Genomic DNA, 21,878 nt, shown 5'->3' on the forward strand with positions numbered 1-21,878 from the left:
AATTACTGAACATCGACCCAGAGAGAGACAAGCACCATAATGAGAGAGCTGTCAGGCTGAATTCTGATGTGAGGTTGGTCGCCTCTTGCACAGCTCTAGAGCCCAACTGCATGGAGCTAGTGGCTGAATATTGTTCAAAAGCAGCCTAAAACCTCGGTTAAACATCCAGCACAATGGGACACAATTAACACTCATTCTGTTCTCAAATTTAACCTGTTATTTCCTTCTTCCAAAGCAGTGATGAAGAACAGTTGAATTTCCTTAAAACCCCCAATTACTACAAGTGTGTTAACTGCATGCTGAATTAATTGGTTCCTAAATGACAATATGACTGGTTGCTGACAAGCAATGCTGAATTTAAAGGGCTATTTTTCAAACCGACAAGGTGCTCACTCCACATAAAAAAAGAATGAAAATGAATGGATGAATGCAGAATGAATCTGACAATTAGATTAATTTACGTATTAATCAAATTATTACGGCCCACTTTAACTCCTGCCCACAATGCAACTCGCAACCGTAGACTAGAAGCTACTACTAGGAGGCTAATGTGGCACAAGAATCTAGTCTCTAGCCCTAATCTAGCAGATGAGGAGCGGGCCACAGACATCTGGCAAGTTTACTTCCTTCCAACTCTGCACCCCCAGATTTCTCAGAACAGAAATTCAAACCGTCTATCTTTATATACGATTCAACTTGTATGTTTTTTCAGAACATCATTTTTGATAAAGAGGCACAAAGTTATACTAAAAGTTGGCACTGAACACTGCATTCAAACAAACTGACACTACAGCGTCACATGGCTTTATTATAACTAGTAAATAAAGACTCTTTTCTTTTTAGCAAAACGGTATTTACTTAAGCAGAAAAACAAATCAGAAAGACCAATTTCAAAATAAAAACTGACAAAGGTATTAGTCAACATTGGATGATAGTATCTAACACTATAAAAATCCAACAGATGGGGTCCCCATCTCTCTCTCTCTGTCCCCTCATTTATGGCCCTCTCTCTACTCTATCCAATAAATACATAAAATGACACAATATAATTAAAAAATCCAATAAATGGTAGATGCTTGTAGCAAAGCAGTATATTACATACAAAATTATTCATTCTTCTTCAACCGCTTGTCCCTGTCAGGGACGCGGGGGGCTGGAACCGATCCCAGCTAACATCGAGCATGAGGCGGGGTACACCCTGTGCCTTCCCACTGTGAAGCGACAGTGCTAACCACTACACCACCATAAGCTGTGGGTCAAATGCGGTTTACAACTATATGTATAAGAAGTAAAGCTGGTTATTTCAATGTGATGATATATGCAGATCATCATAAAAATATTGTTGTTATAGCTAAAACGGTGTGTCGTTATCCAACAAATTGATGTGGGTAACCATTTTAACAGGAGCTTTACACCTATTAGGATAAAGTTTGCATTACTGATGTTGACCACTTACCAAAGCATTTCCGGACAACATGAAGATCAATTTTGAAACGTGAAACTTGCTTGAAACATAAAATCCATCATAATGAACGCCCTGTCTGTTTTTTTGTTTGGTCAAAATATGATATGGTTGTGTAGTAATGCAGTGCAGACTTTTCAAATCAATCAGCACATGTGAGTTGCTACACTGATACCTTTGACTTTGTTCACTGTGATGGGGTTCCAAGTCCGCAATTGGATTTTTCTGTTGTACTGAACTGCTCAAACATGCTTTGAAAAATATATGTTATTTATAGTTAAAAAAACAACAAAACAGTTATTTTGGAGCTTGAATTTGTTTAGTCTTCAAAAAGCATTGGAAGTTATCAATTAAGAGATGAAAAAAACTTGACCTTTGCTCTGAGGGAATTTAGGTTTATGACACAGGATAACTGAAACGCACAGAAATAGAAGCTGAAAGTCTCTTGCATTTCTGCTCTACAATGACGTTTTGTGAATCAGTGTTCTGCTTTGCATGGGCTTCACCTGCCCTGACCTATAACTACACGTGTCAAATTAGCTTCTAGCCGGCGCCGGCAAGAATGATTAACATGAGGGCCTCTATTTTGTAGCTGTCAACCTAAACGTGCACACACACACACACAAACATTACTGTCTATAGACCTCATGTGAAAAGCAGCTCCAAAAAGAAACAAAAATTCATCCTCCGCCAGTTTCCCCCTTCACATCAACACACCCACACCCTAAGCCAGCGCATCCCCCTTCACCCCACGCCACCACCACCATCCCTACACCTCCCCTGGGCCCCCTTTAGCCGGCTGCATGTCTCTGGAGGTCGCCTCTGACGTCAGCAGCTTAACTGGGCAGAGTGCCAACCCTTAGGGCCCTTGATGGATGGTTGGTCTGAGAAACAGTCCGCTGTGTGTGGAGTGCACGGAACAGATTCTATTCGGCCCGCTCAAACACATCTAATGACCCGTAAACACCCGACAGGCCCGTTCCCTCTCCTTTACTTCTGTCTATCACACACACAGGCGATTAAAGGAGACGTCAAGATGAGTGATTTGTGCTGGATATAGTCGAAATAATAAATACAACCCACAGAGGTCTTTTTTAAGAGAAAGGGTTTCAGTTTTTCAGGGCAATAAAAGCAAACGACTGACGTGGCTGCAGCCTGTATTTGTGGTTGACTAGCCTGGAACTCATATGGGATTATATGAGCTAAAAAGTACAAACATTTCACCAAAGCAAAATATCACAGAAATTACAGCTCTGCGTCAATATCCTGGAATCTGCTGATCCAATCATTATGTCGCTGGAACCAGAGAGCTGCAGCATGTGTGTGTTCTTCCGTGTTTGTCCGTGTGTGTGTGTGTGTGTGGTGGTGGTGGTGGTGGGGGGTTATACCTGCAGGCCTGCTGCTGGTCTTCCTCTTCAGCCATCTGTCCAACGTCTCTGCGCTCACACTCTCCAACACAAAGTCGTCCAGCATCTGCGGGTGCAGCGAGAGGTAGGCCTTCACTTTCTCATCTGTCAAGCCTGAAGAAAGCACAGAAATAAGACGTATTTTAGGTCACGTCACGCACTGCACAGCACAGCTTTATTTATGACAAAACAAAATGTAAAAATAAAACATTATGTTGGGAGATGAAAATCGTGGAAATGCTAGATGAGCATGGACAGAAAACATAACATTTAAGAGGATGGAAACTTCATATGACACACTGCCAAAGGCCCAAAGTGTTCCTGACAGTCACCCAAACAAATGCGCAGGCTAGAAACAGCAGAAGGTAATCTCTTTCTATTTACTGTGAGGTGAGAGCGGCAGCAGCAGCAGTGGCGGCAGCAGCAGCAGCAGCGCTTATGTTTCAGCTAAATCTGTCAGTTAGCCGGGCTAGCTCGCTTATGTTTACTGTAAAGCTAAGTCTCCAGGGATATGAGCCCCCAACAGAGGCAGCAGGATAAAGGAGGACTTGATTGTGCTTAATAGGCAATTAGGTTCTTGAGAGCTTGCTAAGTGCTGCTGTTTACTGTCTTTGTTGTCAGGGAAAAAAGCCATTTGCCAGACCATCATTGAGGGAAAGTTGTTTTTAATACACCCGCTGGCGTCTGAGGCCGTCATGATGCATTGGGAAACAATCACGTTTAGGTCACTCACACAGATGGAGTGTCTAAAACAAAGACTTGTAGCTGTCTAAATTCAGCCGTAAGACGTCATCACATCACATGAGACCGCAAACTCAAGGCAAGCATGAAATGTTACCAAAAACAAGAATTCCTGGGAAAGAAAAAACAAATCCTATCGCAGTGCTAAATTTACATTTCATGGTATGGCACACAATAATTGCATCTGTTATCAGACAAGAGTACAAACCAGGCCGTTGTATTCATTCTTTTTAAAATTTTATTTCGATTTCTCACAAAATGTCTGGTTATCAGCGTGATCTATGTAGACTCCCTTCAAGTATGAATCACAGGAGGATGCACAGCTGGAAGGCAGGTGTTCTACTGTCAGAAGCACACACACACACACACACACACACACACACACACACACACACACACACACACACACACACACACACACACACACACACACACACACACACACACACACACACACACACACACACACACACACACACACACACACACACACACACACACACACACACACACGGTATGAGAAGATTACTAAGTGGTGTGTGTGTCAGAAATCCTGTATATCAGGGTAGTGAATGGCTACAGACTTGTGGACGACAGAACTGTACATTGGAGGGTGACACACTGTTGTGTCAGATGGAATAACTTTTACTTTCAATTTAATTTTAAATTTTAATTTTTAACTCAAAGTGCTTCTGTCTCTGGTAAACAGTCTTACGACCTTTTATCTATTCCCCTAGAACTAATAATTAGATCTTCAGTAACGATGGATCATCTGCTCAGTGTGAGTGTGATGGTGGGTGTAGGTCGAGCAGGCTTGTGGTTGCAGGCAAATAAGGCAAACAGAGGTAGGGGTTAGTTCTGGGAGGGGGTGGAGGACGCTGCGGTCTGACACTGTCCAGACATGAGACACAGATCTTCAGGAGCGGAACGCCTCACGAGACTCCTGGCGAGCTCTGACGCACATCGGCAGAATACGGCTTAATAAATGAGAGAAAGTTAAAGGGGGTGGAGCTGCAGGGGACAGAAAGACACACAGAGAGGAGTAAAACGGGGGCTCTTCAAAATACCCTTACGACTTTGTCCTTTTTGTAACACAAAGAAGGCACTGTGATTAGCGAGACTATAAAAAAATAAAAAAAGCAAACAAACAAGGAAGCTGTATCAATTTATGAATACAGGTTTTGTCTCAAAAATTGTTTAACTATCATATGTGTGCACATGAACAGAAATAGTCAAATGTCCTATTTCCATGGGGCAAAAACAAACTGCTGTGCTTAGAATTTGCTAAAATGGTGTTCTGGGTACATCCCTGTTCTTAAAATTACTAGTACAGACACGGTAAATGTGTATATGTGTGTGTATGTGTGTGTGTGTGTGTGTGTGGGGGGGGGGGGGGACCACGAGAGAAGAGAGCATAATATATCTGTCAGCTAATCAGTATCAGGCCAATATTTGTTTAGAGGGCAAAGCTGGTCATATTCAATATTTTTGTTATTGTCAACAGATTACAATACCCCAACACGTCTGTGGATGTGACCTCCCTTGTTCCTACTGAAGACATACACCTTAAAGCACCTTTAAAATCATTATATGCTTTCATTTAAATGCTAAATCATTTCCTAAAACAGCTGGGCATTGTAGTTTTTCATCAAACATTTTTCAAGAGTAAATAGTGCATTTGTTAGGCGCTACTTTCAGCTGTGTAATAATACACATTTGGTGCTCTAGTGATAACTTCACGCAGCAATACGGTTGGTTGGTTGGTTTTGGTCTTTTCACTGTACTTTTTTGACAATTTAGAAATATAAACTCGACAGACCGACAGTATCCTATTAAACTATGTTTTATGATGATTCAATATAACACAATATCATGATGCATCAACAGAAGGCAGCGCACATGACAGGAAAGCCTTCATAGGTCGACTTCCTCTACGTAAATGTTACAATTTCTTGAAATGATTTTAACGATTTTTTTCAGTGAGTGGAGACCGTTTAAAACAGTTTATTAAAATAACTTGTGAAAGATATTTATAAAGCAGTGTTTGCATCTGTTCTTAGCATCACAGTTGGACTTGAAATATGTATCTGTATCAGTATCAGTTATCAGTGATTGGAAGAAGTCAAAGAATGAACGCTTTGACCCAGCAGCCACTGTATTGCAGCATGATGGTGATTGATGGCACTTTTTTTCTTCAACATTCCTGCTTCATTCTGACGACCCTACAGATTTTTTCCTGATTCCTTCTGAAGTTTTTCGAGCCACAGCTCAACCTAATGTAACCGCTGTGACACTCAGAGCTGCGGGATATGCGTCAGTGTCCTGGGCCTGTGACTACCACGGCTAATCAAAGGTGCAGCCAGATCTGTCCCACATGCTGTGGTTCAGAATGGTTATTAACCCCACTGGGAACCACATGTGCTCACTCAATCAGGAGAGAGAGACTGCTGTGGTAGAAGCAAAGCCTTGGTCACTGGTTTGACCAGAGTTTTTACCTCAAGTCATATTTTCCTTCCAACTGGGGCCAACGCTGTTAAAGACAAAGACAATAACGTCATCAAGATAAGGTAATGCAATGTCTGACATGTCGCACATAAATAAATCAAATTTGAACTAGAAAGGCACTCGGAGAGTGCAGACCTCTGCCAAGTCATGCCCTTTCTCACAATGTTAATGCAGTGTACATTTTCCCAGTTTTGGAGTCATGGTTCCTATTATTCCAACACTACATGAATGCAGCACAAATGCCCTATCTCGCAATTTTAACTAAAGTGAAAAATAATTTGTGTATCCACCCAATGATTCGGATCTGCCCCAAAATGTAGTGGGTCCTTCCTTGGCCCATGCTACACCCTTCCACTAAGTTTCATGAAGATCGTTTTACGTAATCCTGCAGACAGACAAACAAACATACAGACAAAATGAGCTGAAAACATAACCTACTTGGCTGAGGTAATAAACAAAACAAATCCAAAACCTCATGGAAGAAGAATTTAGATCCTGTAAAGTGGAAGTATTAAGCTAGGTTCCTTACAAATGTATTTTGGGTTTCTACTAGAACATGTTTACATTGCAGTCGGGAATGACTGTAATGGCACTGTAGCAGCACTTTCTCTCCATATATAGTATAGCTGTGACATCACGACCGTACACAAGTCCTGATGGCTTGTGTAAAGGAACAGTTACCGAATATGGGCTTTGTGCATGTCTCTGTGGATTGAAGTTTTGATACTTTATTAGTATAGCACCTCAACCTTTATAATTAAAAAGACATGGAAATCTCATTTGTTACAATATTGGACCTTTAAATAAAAGATCAATACCCTAATGTAAACAGTAAAATTCTTGCATTCAAATCCTACAAGTAAAAGTACAAAAGTATCAACATAATGTAATTAGTATCAAAAGTAAAAGTGCACTGTCTTTGCAGAAAAATGTCCCCAGTGATTTTTATATTATCATATATGGCATCGTTAGATTGCTAATACAGATGCATTGATGATTAACTAGCATTTTACTGTTGTTGCTAGTGGAGATGAAGGCAGTTCATCTACTTTATATCCAGTATATACAGTAGTTTAGTAGAGTGGGTCAGACCGCCTCCAAAGGTCTCAAAATAAATCTGGGAGGTTGTGAGATGATTAAAAGCGTAGAAAATAAAATTTTGTTTTACAAATTTGTATTTATAACTTTGACAATTTTTTTTTTATATGCAATCTTTATTTGCTGTCGGATAAATGTAGTGGAGTAAAAAGCATAGTGTACAGAGTTTAAGTATAGCAAAGAAAACAGAGATCTTCAGGTAAAGTACAAGTAAATTGAAATCATACTGAAATACAGTCCTTGAGTAAATGTACTTCAATGAGTTTGAGTCCAAATGAAGGCGCTCCATCAGACAAATTTATATGCGTGAAGCAGTTTGTTGTGCAGCATGTTTGTGAGTGAAGCCCAGTTTGCACAGATTTTGGTGCCTGACTCAGACTTGGGCTTCCTGTGTAAAAACTGAAGTCTGAGTTCATGTTCAGTGATGTATTGTTGCATAACACTTATCTTTACTTCAGCACACCACACCCTAGGACTGCGAAGAGAAGGCCAAACCAGTCGCAGTCTGCCTGGTTCTCTGCACTCTCACATCCAAGTTTCAGTATGAACACGCTCCTCTTTGACAGGGAATGTGTTTACAGACAACCTAGGCTGGGTATCTCAATTGTGTCGCCACCAGTTTGTGATATTAAAGGTCCCATACTGTACAGTTGTGATATCCCAACTATACTATATATATAGGTAGAAGGCTGCAATGATGATGCTGCGACGCTGAAAGCACAGATGTGGAAGACCCAGAAATGCTGACCAATCAGAGTAGAGAGGGCTTTTTCAGGAGGGGGGCTTAAAGAGACTCTACGGAGGGTGAATACAGGTATATTCAGACAGACAGTATGAGAAAAATAATGTGTTTTTGAACAATAATGCATGTAAACATGTTCTAGTAGAAACCAAAAATACAAGTATGAACTACATAATATTGTACCTTTAATAAAAAATTTCAGGCATCAAGCATGGCCTTACTTTATATTGCAGATGAAAATAGCATAGATGCTTGAAACTCAAGCCCCCACCACAGCGACTTCCTCGTTGATCCAATAAGGAAGTGCCAAGAAATTGCAGTTCTCCGAGTGTCCACTAGAAGTAGTTTGCACAACAGAGCAGTTTTTCATTGACCCCATTCTCAATAGGCCCTTTTCACAGCATAATTAAACCTATTTAAGGCCTGGTAAAAAAAAAAAAAAAAAAAAGGGCGACTCCGAAAGGCGAATATGATTGGATCAAGTTGAAAGAATGGACCCCGGCGGAGAGGCTATGCCCATTTTTTATACGGTCTATGTGTAAGATGTAAGTAATTCACTACATCATAGATGTAAAAAATTGCTTTCAATAAATATTATTCCATGTTTTGTATTATACTTTAAAGTATAGAGACGTTGTTGGGAGATATCATATGGGCTATCAGTCATAAATCATAGAAGACATTTTTCATGTCAAAGTTTATCAATGGCACAGAAGAGGGAAAGCCCCAGAGTGTTTCTGATGTTACATGCCTTTATAGGAAGCTCCTTCAGAGCGTACGAAAATAAAAGAAACCTCTGTGAAGCAATACCCCATATCTCTCTTTGTGCCCACAAGTCTTTCCTTTCTTTAAAATTGACATTTGATTTGATTTGAACCCGCTTAATGTAATCATTTCATTAACTCCCTCTTTTTCTTTTTTTATTATCTATTAATCTGTCAAATTACAATTCTTTTGATTAATCGAATAATCAATTCAGTTTATAAAATGGCAGAAAATAGTGTATTATTTACAACCTCCAGGGGTTGAACCTCTTACCTTGTGGTAGTGATGCACAGATGTGACATCACTGATGGGTGTTGTTACAGGTGTAACACTTGTGAACACACCCATCAGTGGGTTATATTCTCAGTTCATCTACACTGTGTTCAGACAAGGGGTGGGTGATATGGCAAAATGACTATATCACGATTTTTTACAGCAAAATCACGATCACGATTTTATGACCTTTTTTTACATTGATTTTTAAATATTTGAAAAAGTTACTGAACAGTTCCACCATTGCAAGTATTTCCCTATGTAATACTATAGCCCTAAAAGAGAAAATATATATCGCAAAGGATTAAGGCCGAAGAACCTTTCTGAGCAAAATTTGAATAAGTTTGTGCAATTTTGCCAACTTTGGCCAATGGACATTTAACAAAAAGCTACCTTACGCCACCTGTTGCCTCTGCCGGCTGTGGCATGGCTGATCTCCTTACTGTTTCACTCTCAGCAGACTGTTGAGTCAGACTGATGCTGTCTCTTTAAGTGGTTGAAAGTGGTTCATAGTGTTACCATCCGATGTGTGCACCTTGTGAGACTTGGTGTGTGTGTGTCTGTGTCGGGTAGTGTGTGTGTGTGTGTGTGTGTGTGTGTGTGTGTGGGGGGGCTGTAACAGAAGTTAAACACATCAGGAGTCCGCGGTTTCACGGGACATTTATCTGTTTTTTTAGGCGCATATTTTATAGTTTGTTCCACAAATTGTGAACAGACATTGTCGATGCGATAGTCTGACGCTTCGCTTCATTTTTTAAGCCATCACTTTCAGCTACTCTCTCAATCGAACATGGGGGATGAGAAATCCTTATCACTGCCCGTAGTTTGCTATGATTGGTTGATCAGCATGTCTTGTGACCGTGCATGAGGTGGACTAGATAATGGTCGGATTAGGCTGAGGAAGAAAAAAACTGATGCATCTGTGCTGAGTATAGAACAGCAGTGGATAGAATGTAGCCTACAGACGATACTACGGAATCAAAAAGGCAATCGATAAATAAATGGAACGATAAGCAGACTCTATACTGGCTTTGGTATCAATACCTATCCCTACCCATCAGTGATGCTGGGTGTGGTCAGCTTGGTGTTGAGTTACTCTTTAGACAATGATGGTAATGGATGCTCAAAAATGTTGTGTACAGTCAACAAAACTCCTTCCCAGGAAGTTGCGTAAATAAAATGGTCAGTTTGAGGTGTGAGGGTAGAGATGGTTAATTTTAAGGTCAGAAATGATTTGGTAGGGGAAGCTTGTTGACCGCAATGGGCATATTACACACCTAAGGGGCATAAGCTGTTTAACAAGGCTTTTCAGCTAAAAGAAAATTGATTCAGCATTGAGTTGGGCGTAAGGATGTTACAGTAGTAGAGAGTGAGGCTAGTGTGACTTCATTTGACCTGGGATGTCATTTGGGTTTTATGTAGAAAGGGATATAAATGGATACATGTGCAAGATTTCTTTGTTGCTGAAATGCTGCAAGAATTAGACAAAAGTAAGGCAATGTAAGGTTACAAATTCCTGGAGGGGCTACGAAGGAAAGTGTTGCTTTAATTGAAACCAACTCACATATGCAGATAAAGGAACATTTTAAGAGCTACTAAAAACAACAGCCAGCTCCACCCTTTCTCTGTCACTCATCTCTATTTCCCATGAAGCAGTCTGCCATCTGTGTGACAGTGCCCGAACACAAGCAAACAGTGCCTTCAGCGCTCCAGTCAAACAATGCCAGGCGGCAATGTCAACGGCAGAGGCCGACCACGGCAGTGCTGATGTTTAGTGAGCAATATGTTTCTCCTCTACAACACATAAATGAAAAATGCACATGAAAGAAAAAGGGAAAAGACCACTTCTCTTGAAGCGCACTCCTTCTGGCAGAGAGTCAAGGGCAAGCTGCCAAGGTACTACTTTTCACTTTCCTGACATGAGGCTGAGGCAGGAAAGGGGAGGGGGGGTGCGTGCGTCAGCAGGTCCGCCTGGGACTCCCTTGCCAGGAGGTGGGAAGAGCATGTGGTTCTTATCTTATCTCTGGGAGGGCTGGAGCGCAGCATCTAACACTGACATTCAGTGAGTGGCAAAGAGGAAAAAAAGACTGAAGATGAAAATGCTTTGACTCCTCTCCCACTGCTCATCTAATTTATTCAATGAGCCGGTGCAGATGAACCTGGTACTACGCATGTGTATATATGCAGGTGAACACACACACACACACACACACACACACAAACACACACACACACACACACACACACACACACACACCGCATTCCACAAGGGTGAGGTGACGGGTGCCGCTAAATGAATGAAAAGTTGTCAAATTGAGAAAACGCTGTTTCATTTTTTTACTGCAGTTTGACCCCTTCTAGAGACACACCCCCGCATGGTGAAAACAAACACACTGCACAAACATGCAAGCCCACATCTCACACTTGAGAGCGAGAGAGAGAGAGAGAGAGAGAGAGAGAGAGAGAGAGAGAGAGAGAGAGAGAGAGAGAGAGAGAGAGAGAGAGAGAGAGAGAGATTTCCATGGAAATGTAATTTGCATTATTTCCACTTCCATGGTCCAGGTCATTGGACGTAAAGGGTAAGGGCTATAAATGGCAAACTGAGATGTAGATAAGGCATGTCCCTTGATCCACAGCCTAATATTGCAGCCACAGGCATGCAGCAGTTAGCAGGTCAAGCCTTCACATTCAGCTCAAACTCAAAAACTTTTTTTCTGCATTCCCTAACGACAGCCAGAGGTGGTAGATCACACAGCCCACAGCAGTGATCCTTAATATTAAAGCTGGCTTACTGCCTTGGAGTTTACATCTCACCCGACCTGGTGGTTTGCGGAAGTGCTGTCGGGAGCCCCACCCCCCACCACCCCTCATCCCCCCCAGAGCCACATCAGTGATCAGGGGTCATGTTCCCTGCTCCACATCTGGACTGATGCTGAACTCTGCAGCCGCTCCACAGAGGGGCCAATGGGGACCCAGTAATGAGAACCACAGATCTGTGCGTCTTCTCCGGCGCCCTGTTCTTTTATGAGCCTTGACACAAGGACAAGTTGTAAAGAAATCTACACGCATGTGGCCTTTTCCCATCCCCTCAGATACCAACCCACGACAAGCTGATGAGAGGTCAACGGACGCCTTGAGGAGAATGTCATCTGTTTCACTGCTCAGATGATGCACTGTGCCCTGGCACTGATCCAGTCCTGCATGGATCTTGATTTTTCTTTTTTCTTTTTTTTAAAAAAAGGGTTCAAACTGTATAACAAGCTAATTTTCTCTGGCTTAAATTTCCTGGGAGTTTAAATAAACACTGAAGAAAAAACAGAGAGAGAGACCAATTTGGCATGTGCGTAGCCCTGGCTGGAATTATTTAGCCATTCAAATTTTAATCAAACTTTAATTTTCATAGTCAGTTATATTGAGCACTACATATAGAAATATATACACATATATTCATTCAGTGAAAGTGCTCAGAGGAATCCTCACTGTGAGAGAGAAGGCATGCGGTGGGGCAGGAAATGTCCAGTGTGAGCACTTCCTGCCTGACAATGCAGCCTTCTTCACCGAGTTAAGCAATTCGTCGACAACCAATTGGGTTTTAAAAATGCCTGGGAGATCACATTAGGGCTGACCCAGACTGACCCCCAAATCTGACCACAACTATCCACAAACAATGCATACAAACATGCACAGGCTTATATATTTTTCCTGCAACATGAACAAACAGCTATTCATATAATATCCCAGGATAAACTCACTGCTCAGAATTACATGAGCATCCAGAAAGTGAATGAGCCAACAACACGTTAAAAACTGGAGTCTGTTGGACCATTTCACAAAAGGACAAACAACGATTGGAGAAACATGCCAGCATTTGCCAGAGTACAAAATAACTGTGTCTGGGACACCATCACATGTCTAATATTTGTAGAAAGCAATAATATTTGTATTAACAAGAACACTGAAATATGTGTCATGTTGTTAAAAATGAATTATAATCAAATGATTCCCTGATCCCAAACCAATTGCAGGGAAACATGCAGTGAGAAGGGAAACAGAGTGTCAGATTAATCCCACATTTAACCTAGATTAATTGACAGCTGTAGTAACAGTCAAATGTGAGCTATGATACTCACACATAATGACAATTAAAGCAAAAGTAGAAGCAGGCAGGCAATGATGAGCTTTTTTTCCCCGACCAGTGTATTTTATTAAGATCTGCCGCATCTACTGTTGTTTTGTGAATTCAAAGTGTGTAAGCTTTGTGAAAACTCAAATTCTTGTCCTTTTTTGGTCAGTATGAGGGCGGGATACCTACATACTGTACCTCAATATTACATTCCAGGACTGCAGTTTACTGCTATGTGTGTATTTTTGTATATTCCCAGGCCCCAAACTGCTCACTTGTTATTACAGGGTTGCCACTAAAGGTCATTTGAGGTGCCACTTAAACAACTGGACCCACTAGTTATTTATGTGGCACACAAAGTAAGTTGACACGGTAATATTGCAAAGATACAAAAACGGAAAAAATGCAAAAAAGTGTATTTAAATCGGAACAGACACCCACCCTTATTTTGCATTTGTTGGTTATTCTGGTGCGAATTTCTCTCTTTATATATAAAAATTGTAATATTGTGGAGGGACCTCACTCCGGCCAGGCTGCAGACTTCGCTTCGCTTTTTGATGCCATGTCTTACTGCAGCCCTGCGGACTGTCCCTGCATGCTCATATCCGATATGTGATTCATAAACCCGCTTTATTTATTTTTTATTAAAAAAGGACCGTAGACACACACACACACACACACACACACACACACACACACACACACGCACACACACACACACACACACACACACACACACACACACACACACACACACACACACACACATTTTCCGAATTACAATCCTGTCCGCCCGGTCTCCCTCCAATGAAGTCCCCACCCATCTCGATCAGCTACCAATCTGTCATTCATAAAGTTGGGTAGACACATGCGAAAATAACGTACGCCTGCAGGACCAAAGTATGTCAATATTTTCGCAATTTTCTGTATTTGTGCGTAAATTTCACTTTGATTTTGTTACACACTTTGAGAGTTTTAATCAAAAATACATACTTGCACCCAGGAAACAGTCCGTTAACCTTCTGAAACAGCTTGTTGAAGACGGGCCATCTTCCATGTCGGACTGTGAGCGCAAAAGGAGAGAGGAGCCACGGAGAAAAGTGCGCCTCTGCAGCTGCAACTTGGTGCGTCTCGGCAAAAAACCCCAAAACAAACTGCCCGAACTATTCCAGTAAGCGATGGGGGAATGTTGTCAGAGCTTCGCGATGTGCACGGTTTAGGAAGGGCAAGAAGAGCAGTGTGCTTCTCCCCCCTCCTCCACCAGCGCTATGACCCAGCACCGCTGGCCGAGGTGTAGCTACAGTCGGCCCGCCTCCTCGGCGTGGTGGCTCCGCTGTGGATTTGCAGCAGCAGACTGGAGGAGCGGAGACGTCGACGCATAGACACAGAGACGGGCGTAAACGCGCACACACGCACACACACAAACAAACGGGGGAGAGGGGAAGACAGGAGCGCGCCAGTGTCGAGTCAGCCGCAACTATCCAGCACGACTTCCGCACTTGCTTTCAGAATAAAAGCCATACCGCAGCATGATTGTATAGGGCAGTGGTTCTCAAACGCTTTTGTCTCGAGGCACGCCATTTATGAAAATAGCTATTTCCAAGTCACGCCTTTACGTATGATATACTATAATATCAAGGTAGTACACTAAACCAGACTCCAAGGCACACCAGTGTGCAATGTAGGACACAACGTTTAAGAACCCCTCATGGTTGCCCTGTAAGAAATACTCCAATTAACAATTATATAGATATTTAGGAATTTAAGTAACAGTATTTTTCAGGACTTCGTACAATTTTGACCTTTATTCTCATTGTGTGAGACACTATATTACTACAGCGTTTTAAAATACACCAAAGGCCATTACAGAGTGCTTAAACAAGGGTGACATCTTCTTCCAAAATCAGTGATTATCAATATTTGCAAAGATTACATTTGTTTTTCTTCTACCACACACATGTTTAATTTGAATGGCAAATCGTCCTCGTGTCCGGTGTTTTTGCGCGTTTGACGCTTATGTGAGGCGCGCTCTCGACGCTGCTGAACTGCTGTTCCTGTTCCTAAATTTGGCTGCGTAAAGGGGCCGAGACAATCTGCCCTGCGCTCTCCAGAGACACGCCGCTGTTTCCTGATCCACGGCTCAGTGGTCAAGGATGAGACGGCGACAACCTCCAAATTTACAGCACGGCAGATTAATGGAGCGTCAACTTTCGCATACAGTGACTGAAAAGGTCCAGCAGCACAGTGTTTAAACACCTCACTGTCTGTACTGGTTGTGCCATTTAGCAAGGTACTGAATTTCTTCCTGGGGTCGACCCTGGCCTGTCACCTCCTCGACAGTGAGAGAGTTAAAACTGGGATCAACCTGCACAGGGTTGGGTACTAAATCCAAAATTTATGAATGCCTTGTATCCAACTAGCACCTTCATTCACACAGCCTCACATACAGTATACTGCCCTACAAAGACTAGTAACTACAAAATCAATAATAACATTATTTCAGCACAATTTTGGGCCTGAAAGTATGGAGGTTAGGATTGATTTGGATACAATTATTAAACAGCATACTAGTAAACCATAATCCATCATCAATGTGCCAAATATTAATTTGTTAGGACAGTAAACATACTTAAAGGCATGTTTTTTTTGGTACTGCAGTATACAGCCAGTCAAAAAGAGATCCCTCTGGTAAAAGTAGTCAAACATTTGAACACATTTGAACACACTTTCACAACGATGCAGCATTAAGACAAGCATATTTTAATGCACAGAAAATCCAGTGCGTGAGAGTTAGTAAGCAAGCAGAGATAGTCTAAACATTGATCATACCAAGGTTTAATTTGTTTCATCTAGCTCGAGATTTGACATCAGGTCCTTTTGTCTGAAGTAAATAAGATTTGTCCGTCTGCCTTTTTCTGGATTGCTGTTGATATTTCAGCTCCTGGCTTCAAATATCTGCAGAGACTTGCATTTACTAAAGGAATGTATTCAATTGATTTATTTCACCAGGCGTACATTAACATAAATTATAATTGTAAATATTGCCTTGAATTGGCACGATAAAAAACATCAGTGTAGTCCATTCCTTAAGCAAAAGCGAAACTCTGCACATCTGCAATGCAAACGGAATATTTAGACTAGAGTCATAATGTTACACTAATAATATCAAGTCCCATAATTATTTAAAGAAAATCACCTAATTAACCTCAAATTCAGGTCAAGCAGATGAACATTTTGCACTCTGCAATGACTGGAGAAGAAATAGATGCACAATGCTTAAAAAATCATTAGAAAATTAGACAGTTAAGCCAGAATAACCTCCAGTGCAAGTTTTTTTTTTTTCTCCTCTGCTTTTTGTTATTTTCAGATTCAAGTGTTAGTCAGAGGATTTCCTGTATCAGTCTGAGCTGTCTCTGACGTCTTTAAGGCCATGCTTAGTTCCTGTTAACGGTACAGTTTTTGCCTCAAAGCTCTAGCCAAGGAATGCATCACCATTGATGTTTATATTTCCACTAAAATAATTCATTTCTACATAATAAATATGTAGAAAAGGGACACAATTGATTTACGGGACAGCAAAACCAACTCTGACACAGAACTAATTTTGTATCCTAAACTGCAAAACAACCCATAATATACAACACACATAAAGATCTTAGACCAGACTAAATGTACATATGACGACATGTATCAACAAGCGTGGAGCCTAAATGATCCCTGTTTGAAGCTTTTTTTCTCTCTGTGTGAATAGTCTAAGTAAGGATCCCATATCAAGTTCCAAATGAAGTGCGTTCCCTATCTACGCAACCTTTGTAGATGTGTGCTTGTGTTATCAGTGCTCACAGCGCACCTCAACAGCTCTGAGTCGGTAACACGATACAGCATACAGTGTGCCAGACTCCCTCACAGCCGCAGCATTACATACTGATCATATCGGGGAGGAAAGAGAGAGAGAGAGTGAGAGAAAGAGAGAGAGAGAGAGAGAAAGGTGTGGGAGCTGTGGCGGGTTGCGTCAGCACGCGCGCTATCAATCACTGGCATTCCTACACTCTCGAGCAGCTGGTCCATTCAGAGGTCACGCATAACATAATGGATTCTCTCTGACACACTGTCGCTTTCCCCTCGATTTTCAGACAGATGAGAAAAGCCCTTCAATCAGGAATGTGTCTTACAGTGACACATCAGTTTATTTCACATGCATGATGCTGCCTTTCGATGATTTGAAGTGTTGCAGTAAAGCATGCATTTGCTCATTTGAAATACTAAGGAATTTGTGAGGTTGAATGCAAGTAATGCTGAAGGGAAAGCCAAATAAATTCAGCCATTTAGCGAATTAGTGACACGGTTAACACCCAACACACTGCCAGCCTTTTATTTGAGGATGGATACATACCCTTTAGATACCATTTTGGTCGGGAAAAAAATCACCTAAAATGTTCATGCCTTTAATCATATTAACATTAATCCTATTTTATTCTGACTTGTGAAACTAATGCAAATGAATGAAGCAGCTTCTAAGATTGCTGTCAAATGTAACACACACACACACACACACACACACACACACACTCAGAGAAGAAGCTCTGAGCTCTCCAGCAGCTCCTTCAGGGCTCACCTCCGTATGTCCTCCCTGCACTTCAAGTAGCTTATGCACGGAAATTTAAATAGAAAACAAATACTTTCAAACGTTTCCAGCAAAGTTCATGACTGGAAGTGTATGAGCTTAAGTGAGACGGTTATGGGTGAACGACTTATAGGGAAATGCAGTAGATCACAAAGGATGCCTCGACTGTCTGTGACCCAGCAGTGAACCCTTCTTATCCACGGCTCTCTGAAGTTGCAGAGCCAACGCTTTAAAGTTTGAATGATTATTAAACAAGTGAATTGAAGTGAATTGACTAATCTTGACCTGTCAGATCAAACTGCTATTTTAAATGCATTTCAATTAGTCCACTCGGTATGAAATAGAAACATAAATTGTACTAAAGTCATGGTTTATCTTCACAGAAAGCTGTACATAGTGTTTGAACACATGAGACACGGTTGAGTGAGTTTTCTTATGTTACAAAACGACGCAGGAGCAACAGAATGATCCCAGCAAATCTTGAGCTGTCACATGTTTCCTGTACTATTTTAAGTGCACAAAGCAAGCAGTATTTTGTTAGGAACACATTGTTTGTTGCCTGGCATCTCTAGTAAACAAGTTCAGGATTAGTTTATCATCTCAATGTGACCCTGACATTTTAAGACTTTGATGAATACATTTCCAGTTACGTTTAAATTGAAATTGGAGTTATTATTTATCCCAAGTGGAACATTCAGTTGTATAACTCTACTGATGTTAACACAAAAGTAACAAGTAAAAGTCCTGCATTGTAACCAAAGTGAAAGTATGTAAAGCATCAAAAGTCTCACCAATACTGATAAATGAATGAGGATTGTTTTTTAGATGTAATAAGATTAGATAAGATTAACTTTTTCTTGACGATAGCACAAAGTGACGTCTTCAAATTGTTTTGTCCGACCAAGCTGGAAATTTGTTCAGGTCTAATTGTATTCACTGATTAATTTCATCTATGACCGTGCATAAGTTTTTATAAGCTCAGCATATGGTGTGTATGTAAAACTAGTACTGGGCAGTATTTATTCATATATATATTTTAAGATTCTGGCAGTTGAACAGTATTTTTTTGACTGGTATTTTTTATAACCGGGTCTTATTTTAGGTTTCTAGTGGTTTATTCTACTGTCGGGATTACACAGAATTAAGAACATGGTGTTAATCGGTGTACTTGGTAAAGGTAAAATTACTAGCATTACAAATTGTTTATGTGTCATGGTGTTTTGCCCTATAAGAGAGTTAGTTGTAGGCTATTAATTGTTAGAATTAAAAGTTATAATTGTTAGTGAGAAGGGTATTCAGATAATAGTGGTCCTCGATGGTCAGGGCAAGCTGTTAATGTATTACTCACAGCTTGCTCTGACTGTAGTGCTCTTATATATACTGTATATAGTATATACTGCCCAACACAATATTAAACCTTAACTAATAACTAAAGCTGTTAGTAACTGGAATAAAAAGTACACTATTCCCCTCTGGAATCTATTAGGATTGCCTTGGGATATCATCATGTAAGGAACCTTTAATTTCTACTTATAGTACTTGGTCCTTGTTGATTGTGCTGCATTGGGGATCATTTGAAACATACAGTATTTACAGAAGAGGATGGATAATAAGCAGACAGGCAGGTCAACAGATGGATTTTATGGCTAAATCTGTGTCACAGTATTGTTGTATTTATTTGGATACAGTTGGAATAAATGAACTAAGCATCACAGACCCAAGAAAACCTCAAAATGTCCACCAGGGCTTTATACGGCTTGATCCGTATCAATTTGGACAGGCAGTGCGCACTCTTTTCTGTGTCAACATTATCCTGCCACCAAATCCTATATCCATCTGTGAATGGATAGCATGTGTGTTACAGAGAAATTTATGGAAATAAAAAAAAAGTGATGACGAAAGAAACTGAAATGACATGTGCAGCACATGCAGAATGTTCCTATGGTCGTCTGCTGGGGGATCAACAGCTGACTGGAGAGTGAAGTGGTCGGCGGCCATGCTTAACTTTTTTTCCCCTCTCGGCTGTTTTTTAGCTAACATCCTCCTGATGACCACAGCCTCTGTCTCCCGACATAAGAGCTGCACATCTTCAGACGTGTGTGCGCTTGCTCGCACACAGCCTTACCCCCTACCCCCACTTCACAGACCTCATCCACTTAAGCACATTTCTGATTCAAGCCACTGTACAAGCCTTTTGCACTCTGCACACACACATACACCCCAGATGTAAGTGAAACATTTACAGATCACATGCGAGCACACGCAAACATGAACACACATATACACACACAGGCGCATAGTAACATCCGTGTAGGCATACACACACATCACATGCGGCAGACACACACCACAGAGACTTCAAGTCCCCTCCCCCAACTGAATAGTCTGTTCTGACAATCCACAGGACAGCCGGAGCATTGACGTCAGAGGCAGGCCCATGAAAATACAGGGTCCCTGGGGGGCTGAGGGAGTTATGCACATCTTCACAGCTTGGCTCGCAACTAGTTCAACAACCAATGAGCATATTACTGCCTCTGTTGACTTTTTATTTGTCTGAAAATGCAATAATTATAATAAAAAAAGGAGTTACAATTTTCACAAAACCTGGCATTCAGAAATTTGCATGCGACTGCAATGCGGATCGTCTGAAATGTGACGTCAATGGACGTCATTGCACTGTGATCCATTAGGACAAATGTGAGATAGGTGCATAATTTAGGTTAATGGAAACACAAATCACAGCACATCATTGCCCTCACTGTGTTGTCTTGATAATTTTGAATAACTGCTGTCAGGTTGTAGTATATTAGACAGACCCAGAGGAAAGGTTTGTTGCTCGCTCAGACGTCCTCACAGTCCCAGGAGAGAAGATGACATCTTTGTTTACCGCTCAATGTTCTGAACATCGTTCTGTTTTTTTTCTTCTTCTTCTAAGACATCATTAGGACATCAGAGCCATTAATCTTATTGTTCTCTCTTCTTTTCCTCCTCTCACCTTTTTTGTGTGTCTATGGCACATTGTGTAACACAATTCATGTTTGTTTGCCTGTAACCACATACAGTATGTGTTGCTGTAGTCTTAGCTGTTTTCTTGATCTTACCTGAATAAAAAAAATGCTTTTGTCTAATTTGATCTTGATATTTAGGGGTAGAGAGCCCTATAGATTATTAGGCAATGTTAGTAATACAGATGATCACTTTACTGAAGGAGTAATCAGCCTATGGATTTTATGTGTGTTCAGACATTACAAAAGCAATAAGGAAAATAAGGGGGTGAATATAAATTAAATATTGTTATATTTAGATTCAAGCCATCATACATACAATTACACAATTAAGTTTATGTTACACTGAATTTAGCAGCAGGTTGTAATTTTGAATTTGTATTCCAAAAATGAATAACCTAATTAAAAGTTCAAAAATGTTGTTGAATTTCTTACTGCAGCCACACTCTGATTAAGAACATACAATTGGCCCTATAGCCTAAAGTATGCAGCAATTAGTTATATTAAAAACAATCACCATGGTCACTAGATAGCTGTGACATGAAAAGTAATTATATCAAACAACATAACCAACAAGCATAAATACCAAACATGCTTTACTGTGTGTGTGTGTGTGTGTGTGTGTGTGTGTGTGTGTGTGTGTGTGTGTGTGTGTGTGTGTGTGTGTGTGTGTGTGTGTGTGTGTGTATGTGTGTGTGTGTGTGTGTGTGTGTGTGTGTGTGTGTGTGTGTGTGTGTGCATGTAATGTGGTCTCACCTCACTTATTCACACTGGTCAGCTCTATCTACTCACACTTTATTTGCTGCCTGTGTCCTAAAGTCATTCCGTCATTGACTTGTTCTTACAGAAAATGGCAACGAAGACCCAAAGGGATAATTCAAGAAAGAATGAATGAACGAATGCAATGGTGGGAAGGCTTTCCTCCGCATTTCCTGAGATTATTCCTCCCTCAGCCAATCATAGTGCAATTTGAATTGCTGTGATGTCAAATCAATGCATCAAAGTCTTGGCTTTCATATACAACCACCCACTTCTGTTGAAATGGGCGAGAAAGTCCATCCAACTGGTGTGGGATTACCAAAATCATGACCATGATCTGTCTCGCCTGGAGGATGTGGAAGGTCAGCGTAAACT

At 41.0% G+C, this 21,878-nt stretch overlaps 1 protein-coding gene across 4 annotated transcripts in view; it reads right to left on the reverse strand.

The window, feature by feature from the left end:
* The window catches only part of pde10a (phosphodiesterase 10A), a 59,129-nt gene that overhangs the window by 24,576 nt on the left and 12,675 nt on the right, over positions 1-21,878 (reverse strand). For 2 of the 4 annotated variants that reach the window (XM_083923132.1, XM_083923131.1), the window contains exons 1-2: positions 14,109-14,428; positions 2,851-2,982 (exon numbers count right to left, since the gene is read on the reverse strand). In XM_083923132.1, the coding sequence (XP_083779258.1) occupies positions 2,851-2,982; positions 14,109-14,172 (196 nt within the window). In that variant the 5' untranslated portion in view covers positions 14,173-14,428. Of the gene's footprint in view, positions 1-2,850; positions 2,983-14,108; positions 14,429-21,878 lie in introns of those variants that run through there. The other 2 variants (XM_083923130.1, XM_083923129.1) reach the window with 1 other exon arrangement.

The sequence above is a fragment of the Echiichthys vipera genome, assembly GCF_963691815.1.
Source record: "Echiichthys vipera genome assembly, chromosome: 11".
Taxonomy (NCBI): domain Eukaryota; kingdom Metazoa; phylum Chordata; class Actinopteri; order Perciformes; family Trachinidae; genus Echiichthys; species Echiichthys vipera.